The sequence below is a fragment of the Gekko japonicus genome, unplaced genomic scaffold, assembly GCF_001447785.1.
Source record: "Gekko japonicus isolate JY-2015 unplaced genomic scaffold, Gekko_japonicus_V1.1 scaffold1532, whole genome shotgun sequence".
Taxonomy (NCBI): Eukaryota; Metazoa; Chordata; class Lepidosauria; order Squamata; family Gekkonidae; genus Gekko; species Gekko japonicus.
The window spans coordinates 415,396-424,787 of NW_015168093.1; the positions used below are offsets into that span (position 1 = coordinate 415,396).

At 45.4% G+C, this 9,392-nt stretch overlaps 1 protein-coding gene across 1 annotated transcript in view; it reads right to left on the reverse strand.

Moving 5' to 3' along the window:
• Positions 1 to 9,392, reverse strand: part of RAB7A (RAB7A, member RAS oncogene family) — a gene marked incomplete in the record, with an annotated part of 35,971 nt that overhangs the window by 711 nt on the left and 25,868 nt on the right. Inside the window, 5 exon segments of the mRNA XM_015414747.1 lie at positions 1 to 244; positions 769 to 897; positions 1,277 to 1,495; positions 2,499 to 2,625; positions 3,977 to 4,071. Coding sequence (XP_015270233.1) covers positions 149 to 244; positions 769 to 897; positions 1,277 to 1,495; positions 2,499 to 2,625; positions 3,977 to 4,029 — 624 coding nt within the window.

Here is a 9,392-nt window from a genome sequence, read left to right on the forward strand (position 1 = left end):
AAGTCGCTCATGGTAGAGGGGGTGATTTTGGCCACTGAAAGTGGGATCTCTCGTTTTCCTTTTACACAGAAAAGAGGGGCTGTGTGTTTGAAGGCCTAAGTGTGATATCCATTTGTGAAGGACTGTGCTCAACCCCTCCAGCCCCACCTCAGCAGCTGCAGCCCTCTGCGGAGGCCTTTGCTCGGTCATTCTTGTCTAGTTTGATAGGTTCAGGGAATTCGTTGTAAAGCTCCACTTCGGTTTCCTATCAAGCAAGAAGAAACTGTCACCAACTACAATTCAGTCCAAGCTCAACAGGATGTAGAAGCACTGTGCCATTCCCGAAAACAATCATAACCCTCCCCGAAAAAAACCCAGGTATGAGGCCTATAGGAAGCGGGGATCTTGTCCAGGATAGATGGCCCTCACCATATTGTCACTTTCTGTTAAAGATGCATTAACAGGGCTATATGCTCAGTGCATCAGGTCATGCCATATACTCAAGACCCAACAAAAAGCTCTCCAAGTGCTGAAGATATACTATGAAGCCCGTCACACTGCCTGGAGCCCACAATAACCCATTTTTAACTAGGCAAATAAGGGACATGGCATTTTTGGCCAAAGAGTTTTGATACTACACCAGGGCAAAACTAACAATTGTGTACAGAGGCAGCAATGTTCCTATTGAAGCTACTCGCTGCCTCAGTCCCTAGCCGGCACCCAGCCTGATCTTGCATAGAATTGTGTGGACTGCCACAAGAGGGCACTAGATAGAGCAACTGGTCATACCTGTTTAAGTGCATTTCGTGCAATTGTCTGGAAAGCTTGTTCCACATTAATGGCCTCCTTGGCACTGGTTTCAAAGTAAGGGATATTGTTTTTGCTGTAGCACCAGGCTTGTGCTCGTTTTGTGGTAACCTGTAACAAAGGCAGGATCCATTAAGTACCGTTTCACTCTGAACCAGATTGGAATTCAGCATGTACACATGCCAACGAATGCCCATCTGTATGCAATTATCAAGCAGCAGGAGAATCCATTACGACTCAAACTGGGAAGCCTAGCATCTTGCACAAGTCCTTAGGCAACCTTGCACATTTAAGTGCTCACTTCCAAGGTTAAAGCATACTGTAGACATTCTCCTGAATTGCCTGTTATCAACAATTCTGCTCTGAGTTGTCACCCATACTAAAGATGTTGTGTTACTGTACAGCATAGACCCACTCAGGGATGATGAGTTCAGATTTCTTTTTTGATAAAAGGATTCCAGGGGAAAGCCAGAATTATCTGCCATCTTACTTGTCTGTTTTCTAGGTCAATCTTGTTTCCCAGCACGACGAAAGGAAAGTTTTCAGGATCCCGTGGACTAGCTTGAATGAGGAACTCATCTCGCCAGCTGTCAAGAGTTTTGAATGTGTTTGGGGCCGTCACATCGAAAACCAGCACGCAGCAGTCCGCTCCTCTGTAGAAGGCAACTCCCAGAGACTGAAACCGTTCCTGTCCTGCCGTATCCCATATCTGCACAGACCAGAACATGTAGGCTTAGGGACACAAACCAACTTAGGGATGGGACCACATCCAGTCTTGCTGCGGGGGAATGTATCAGCTTCAACATTTTTTCTGGAGGCATGAACAGTGACACCTATCAGGCTCCTATTTTAGGGGAAGATCAAGTATATGCAATGAAGTAGTCTCCTACTTCTGAACTGGAGCTATGATAGCTGAAACCAAAGGCTATATTCTCCAGGGTTCTACAAATCTGCTTGCCAGGGCCTTCTGTACCCTCTAGAAATGCAGGATAGATCCCAAATGAAACCTAGAGAACTCTGTGAAAGTGGAAGCCTTGTGTGCCAAGCTCCAAAGAAGGCAGATCAAATTCGAGCAGGGGAGGCGGGGGCTCTGCTTCTACCCATTCTAAAAACCCACCTTCCTGTCCATCTTCTAGTGCACACAGAACTCAGGAGACAGGGTACTGGCAAGAGGAAATGTGGTGCTGCCAGTAAGCTAAGCCAAAATGTACAAGATTCTACAGCAATACCAATGCTTTCAGAGTTTTACAGCACCCAAGGCTGTAAAACCTATACTTCCCCAATCAGCCCAAGGTGTCTTGCATGTTTGAAGTCAGCTTAGATTTTCATCCCATTTTTTTGCCAATGTAAGTCCACAAATACACTTGTAAACACATCACTGGCAAGCAGTACTGCTGTTCACTGGAGCCTGGAGAAGGTATCATTACGTAAGCACATTAGTGGCAAGCAGTACTGCTTTCACTGGAGCCTGGAGAAGGTATCATTACTCCGAGTGCCTCCAAAGCACAGTGCAACTGCAGGGCAAATACTTAATCTCCTCAACTCACATCTGAAGAAAGGGAAAGGCAAATCCTAGCCTGTTCTAATGTGCACCCAGCATATTCAGTTTTATGATAGCAAGCACTAGTTCTGACTGGCTACTGAAGCTGGTCAAAATTTGTAGACCCTTCTGGACTACATGGACAGAACCAGAGGCGTGTATTTGTTCTTACCTGCATTGTGACTAGCCTATCATCCACCATCACTTCCTTTGTGAGGAAGTCTGCTCCTATTGTAGCTTTGTACTGGTTACTGAACTTCTTGTTCACATACTGGTTCATTAGAGATGTCTTCCCCACCCTGTAGAAGATACACACTTAGATCATGTTGACTGCATTTTTACAATATGCTGCTAGCCTAAGCCTACATCCTGCAGCCAAGTTTCAGATTCTGAAGCATTTTTCATCGTAGCTATTCTTAAACCTTACTCTGAGCTCCAATTGTGACAGTACCAACCACTGACTCACCCATCAAAAGCAGAGGAGGAATTAGGGTCAAAGTTACCCTAAGGTAAATCATTAGGCAGAACTGGTCAAAGGGCTTTTCCCCTAGAAATATTGTCAGGCTGCTCATCCACTGCTTGGCGGGAGCACTGCATCTGCCAGACACAGGTCTTTGACCTTAAAAGTACTTCACTGTGGTCACCTTGCAGAACCCAACCAAGTTGTGCTGCATTCGTGACCATCTATGCAGCTGCAAAGCCACTCCGTTTGCTAATGAAGCAAGACTTATCTAAAGTGGCACATCTATCAGCAATACTGAGTACTTCACTACCATGACTTCATGCTACAAGTATCTCTTGCAGATAACTCGGATCTCCAGAGATTCTAGAAGGTCACATGTACTCCAGAGCATCCTCTTCAATGACATCAGATTTGTTTATTAAGTGCAGAGCTGGAGTCAGATTACAGCCCTGGCAGCCAAGTCTGGAACTTTTTCCAGCAGCTCTTCTTGAGAACAGGACTGCCACACAAGTAACAACCCATCTGCAATAGGCAGCTAGCTACTTCGCATTCTACAACTTCAAGGAGCACAGCTTTGTGAACACTGCTCTGGAGGTGTGTGGCAGAGGGATTATCCAAGAACATGAATTTACTCAGCCATTTTACTCACAGAGTGGATGCTTGACCAGCTGATTTAGCACTGTGGGTATCAGCTGCATCTCATTTGTACTAGAACATTATCCTGCAACCATAGCTTTTTGGTCAGCAAATAAGAAACATGGTCCTAGGTTTCTCCCACAACGTGTTTTTAGATTTCTCTTTTCTGAGACGTTTAGTCTTATCATTTGAGCCTCTATCTATAGACAGTATCCTAGATGCTAAATGTTTTCCATCTCGGATAAGGAAAAACATTTCCTATTAACTTGAGAGCTAGTCTCATCTCCTAACTCCTCTTCTGTTTTGAGACCATTCATATCTTGCAAGCAGTTTTGCAGGCCCAGATATCTTAGTTCAGTAAAAGTTTACATTTCCAACTTTGTTACAGGGGAGGGGAGTGAGGAACAAGTATCGTGCACTGGACTACTGTACAAGATACAGGTCTCTGCTCCTGAGGAGCTTATAGTATTCTCAATTAAATGCATCTCAAGTGATCTCTGTGATCCAACTGCAACAACCATTGCTATTAATACTGTACAGACAGCACTCACCCCGAGTCTCCGAGGATGATGACTTTGAGTAGCACTTTCTTTCTAGAAGTCATTGTTCAAGAACGGAGTCCTGATGAACAGTTCAAGGGCACTTGCTGGACAGAGACAGAAATCAGAAGTTAAGATGCAGGATATAAATGTTTCTGGTTTTCAAAACTTAGGACTGAATAGCCCTGTGCAAGTTGGGTATTTATTATGTCCCCAATTACAGCATGAAACCTGCAGGTTTGGAATCATTACTGGTAAAAGTTCCCATAATGGCTCTTCAAGCCCAAGGAGGCTAGTTAGGGAAATAACTAAATACCACCGAAAGAGAAAAGCAAAAGCTGGTGGAGGGGGTAACTTTTTGTCTCACCACAAGAAACTCAACTGTTTTGCTACAAAACCTTAAGCATCCTGCATTCAAATATTTTACTATTTCAGAATACCTGTTAACTGCTTAGAAAAATACCAGCATTAGTTATCTGTAGTGCTCTGTATGACAGACTAATAGCCATCTCAACTTTAGTTCTGCTCTGACTGGATGTTTTTTAAGTGTGTTCCACATCTGTTCCTGTGCATCCAGCAATGGTGATTCCTACCGTGACCAGAACTCAAGAGTTACTCTTCAACAAAATAATGGAAATATGAGCCCGCTGTCCCACATTTAGCAAACAGTTCAGCTTTTAAAACCCAGTGGTAGGAAAGATGTTAGCAAAATTCAGGGTTGGCCCAAATAACTATACATAATCTATTCTATAACGCCGCAGCTGCTTTTGATGAAGTCTACATCACAATGAGGGACCTAGGTCCTAACAGCCAAGTTAATGAATCAAATGTCTTGAATGTCTGTGACCATTGCATCTACTAGAGAATGAGATTGCCAGTAAGGAATCTTTTGCAGGGAAGCCAAATATAGCAGCCAGGAAGAATTAAAGTCTCATATTGGTCAGAGTCCTGGGGGAAGCTGTATATTGTTGGAGGGAGTACAGAGACAAGTGCTGGACAGCAAAGCATACCAGTTTGGGGGATGAGGAGCTAAAGGCAGCAGAATGAAAGCAGACTTGAAAGGTTGACTGAAGCATGGTTCCACAATCCTTTGGAACATTGCCAGTTATCTACAGCTAAGACAGTATAATCTGCAATAATATAGGAAGCAGCTATATGATTCAGCTGTTTGCCAGAATGAAAAATAAACGTTCTTATCTAGGTACTGCTTAATGGGCAGCAAAAATAGGAAACAGCAAATGAGTTACTGAAAAGCAGCCAATCAGGCCTGCAGCCTTCATATTCCATCCATTGCGAGAGGGTGAACACAGCTTTTGACAGCAACCCGCTTGCAGCATACTAGCCTCATTGAAACAAGCTCTATAAGGTTAACTACCAAGCCTGTTAGAAGTGAGAATGTGTCTTAATCCAGCACCCAAAGCAGACAACAGGACCAATGACAATTACTGTATAAACATCTCCAGCAGGAACTGAACTCACCACCATCTTGTTTCGATATAAGGGAAATGAAGGACTGCAGCTGGCATAATATTGCAATACGACCCTTAGCATGACAGATTCCACACACCACCCCAGTAATTCCAACATTTCAATATGCAAGCATGTTTGATAGATCTAATCTACAGATGAGTGATGAATGTAACTTTTTTCTTACCCAACTGCCTTATTCCCCAGCATTATTTCAGTGTGAGGGATTTAAGGCAGCTGCCATCTCAAATCTAGGATCTTAGCCAGACTACAGCACTATTGTTACATGCAGATTTTCAAATTCTGAAGTCCCAGGGCTGAAAATGTTAAGTAGAGAAATGCTTGGGTTTCTCTCTCCAACAAGATGCATCAGAGCACCAAGCAGTATCATGCATGCTATCTACTCCCACTCTAGCCTGCTGCAATACAGGCTAAAAAGAAAACGTCACGTGAGCATAGTAGATTAGACAGTCATGTCGACCACAGCAAAGGTGCAGAGCAACCACGCAGAGAGTATGCTTACATGAAACTAGTACCAGGTAATTTTAGTATCTTTGATCTCCATACAGATGATCAAAAAAAGGGAGAGGATCAAGCTGCAGTACTAATCTATGCCTCAAACTCAGTGTTTACACAACATCCCTGGCATTTGAGCCAGATAACTCTAGAACCAGAACAGCAAAACAGGGAAACCTTTGCATACCTCAAAATATATCTCAAAAAAAGCTAGCTGAATAATGCGTTAATTTTTAAAGAGATCAAGGTTACTTTTCCCTAAAGGAAATCAATAGCAACCCAATTTCTGCAAATTGCCTGAAGTTTGCAGAACTAAACCTGCATGAGAGATCAAGGTTACTTTTCCCTAAAAAGAAATCAATAGCAACACAATTTCTGCAAATTGCCTGAAGTTTGCAGAGTGAAAGTCTCAACACTTACTAGAGTGATGTTACTGCAGTTTGTTAAAGATGACTTTTCACTGTATTCCACTTCAGGTATCAAACCCAAGACAGCTAAAGACACTCTGAAACCTGCAAAATTATACATTGCAGTGCAGCATCCAGGAAAATTCTGCTTGAAACATATTGTCCTCACTATTAGCAAAATACAACGTCCCGTGTTGGTATTAAAGTTTTTGCGGACGTCTAGGGCGTAGTGCCTGATAAAGGTGTTAGGCGTGGCCCACGTAGCGGCTTTTCAAATGTCAGACAGGGGCACTCCCTGGAGGAAGGCAGTGGAAGCTGCAACAGCTCGAGTTGAATGGGCCCTGATCGGGCCAGGCCATGGCCGCAATCCACCTTGAGAGGCGCTGAGCCGTGATGCGAGTCCCCAGCCTTAATGGTGCGTACGAGACGAATAGTTGGGAGTCACGTCTCACTGGGCGGGTTCTGTTCAGACAGAACAGGAGCACACGCTTCACATACAAGGTGTGTAACAGTCTGTCCTCTGAGGATGTCGGAGCCGGGAAGAAATCCGTGAGGAAGACCTCTGCCTGTAGGTGGAATTCTGACACTACCTTTGGCATGAACAGGATGTCAGGTACGAGGCAGATGCCGTCTGGCAAAAAGGACAAGTATGACGTGTCATGCCTGAAAGCCAGTATTTCTCCAACTCGCCTTGCAGAGGTGACAGCAACCAGAAAGGCCATCTTCCACGACAGACATTTCATATTGCAAGTTGTGAGTGGCTCAAAGGGTTTCCTCGTGAGCTGGCGAAGAACTAGAGGAAGGTCCCAGGGAACGACAGGAGTTTTGACAGGAGGGTAGAGATGTAATAAACATTTTAAAAAACATTTTGAAAGCGGATGGGAAAACAGTGTGCATCCATCAACTCGAACATGGTAGGCCGAAAGGGCGGCCAAATAAACACGTAACGATAAGTGGGAAAGTCCCGAGTCAGAGAGGGATAGGAGGAATTGGAAAACTTTCTTGAGACCTGTGGAGGTGGCTCGAGGGGCCTCATCACCAAGGGAAGAACAGAACCTTTGCCAATTATTATGGTAGGATCTTCGCGTAGTAGGTTTTCTGGCGTTCAGTAGAACGTTTGCTACGCGGGTGGAAAAATCATTGACGTTATTCTCCACGCTATCAATTTTAAGCGTGGTACGTCGTGATGTAGGAGAGGGGAGTCAGACAGGAAGAGGAGGACCTGTGCCGGAGGGAATTGGTGGTATATTCCTGTTGATAATTCGAGGACGGTCGAAAACCATGGTTGCCTCGGCCACCATGGGGTTATCAATACGCAGTCCGCGCTGTCTCTGACGATTTTGCTGACCACTCTCAGAAGCATGGGTAAGGGAAAGAACAGGTAAACGAGGTTCTTGGACCAAGGATAAAGGCGACCGTCTCCCAGATACTGTGAGTCCCTGCCTCCTCGGCTGCAAAACAGAGGACATTTTTTTTTTGCTCTGGTGGCAAAAGCATCGACTTAGGGAGCTCCCCACCTGCGGAAGAGTGGGAGGAGGTAGGTCGGGTTCATTTCCCACTCGTGGAGACTGAGCCCTGCATCCTGGAATGTGAGTGGCTATCAAGAAAACGTCATAGGTGTTCCACTTGCCTCCCACACACATGGCCATCATGTGAACACCCCAGCCCGACAGGGAAGCATCCGTGGTCAGGGTGATTTGGGGTGATGGAAGATGGAAAGGTGCTCCTTGGAAGAGATTGGAAGGGACAGTCCACCAAAGTAACGAGTTTCGTATGTTGGGAGGAGGGGTTAGGACGACAGTATGTGTGTTTTTCGTTGGGACATACTTGCGGATGAACCACAGTTGTAGACGACGTATCTTTGGTCTGGCAAAGACGAGGACCGATGTAGTTGCAGCCATGAGGCCGAGAAGCCTCTGAATTTGGAAAGCTGTGACTGAAGGCTGGGTAAGAACGACATTGGTTAGGGAAATGATGTCTGCCGCTCTGTCTTGTGGCAGGTAAGCCATGCATGTCTTGGAATCCAGTATAGTACCGATGTACTGCATTCTTTGGACTGGACGCAAATGAGACTTCTCATGATTGACCTGGAGGCCTAAATTTTCTAATAGTGCCAATGTCTTGGTGATGTTTGAGACCAGGGTGTTCTTTGAAGGCGCTACCAGGAGCCAATCGTCAATATAGGGGTAGATGGAGATACCCCTGAGATGGAGAAAAGCTGCAACGACAATCATAGTCTTTGTAAAGACCCTCGGGGCGCTTGACAGGCCGAATGGCAGGGCCGCATATTGGTAATGCTGTTGACCAATTGCGAAGCGTAGGTATTGGCGGTGGGAGGGGTGGATGGTGAGGTGGCCATCCAGACATGTTTTCGGAGGAGCGGCATAATCTGTTGCAGGGACATCATGCAAAAACGGTGGTAGGTCACAAAACAGTTCAGTGCCCTTAGATCTAATATGGGTCGAACGCCTCCATCCCGCTTTGGAACTATAAAATATCAGGAATAGAATCCTTTCCTCTGCGAATGAGGAGGTACCAGCTCGATGGCTCCCTTGTGGAGAGGTGGGGAAGGGGGTGTGGAGACGACAACAGGAGTAATGGGGTTCTGGTGGAATTGGATACGGTAGCCTCAGGTCAAGATGGATAGTACCCATTCGTCTGAGGTGATATGACACCAGATGAGAAGGAAGGGTGATAGACAGGTTTGCAGTTACTCGGTGAGAGGAAAGTCAAAAACCCTGTTTGGAGGGTTTTGCCTATTTGGCGTGAGAAGAGTTTTGCCCAGATCCAAACTGTGGTTTTTGGAAGTTGGGTTTTTGGCCTCCTGAAGAAGCCCGTGGTCTCCATTGTCTGTCAGGAGACTGACGACTTGAGGTACGCCTTTGCCAGGGCCTGGACCAGGTGCGAGGATGGTATTGTTGTCTCGCAGAGGATGACACTCCCAGAGCCCGAGAAGCCTTTATATTCTTATCCATATCCTGGAGTATGGAATCGGTAGTGCTGTTAAAGAGACCGAGGCCATCAAATGAAAGGTCTTT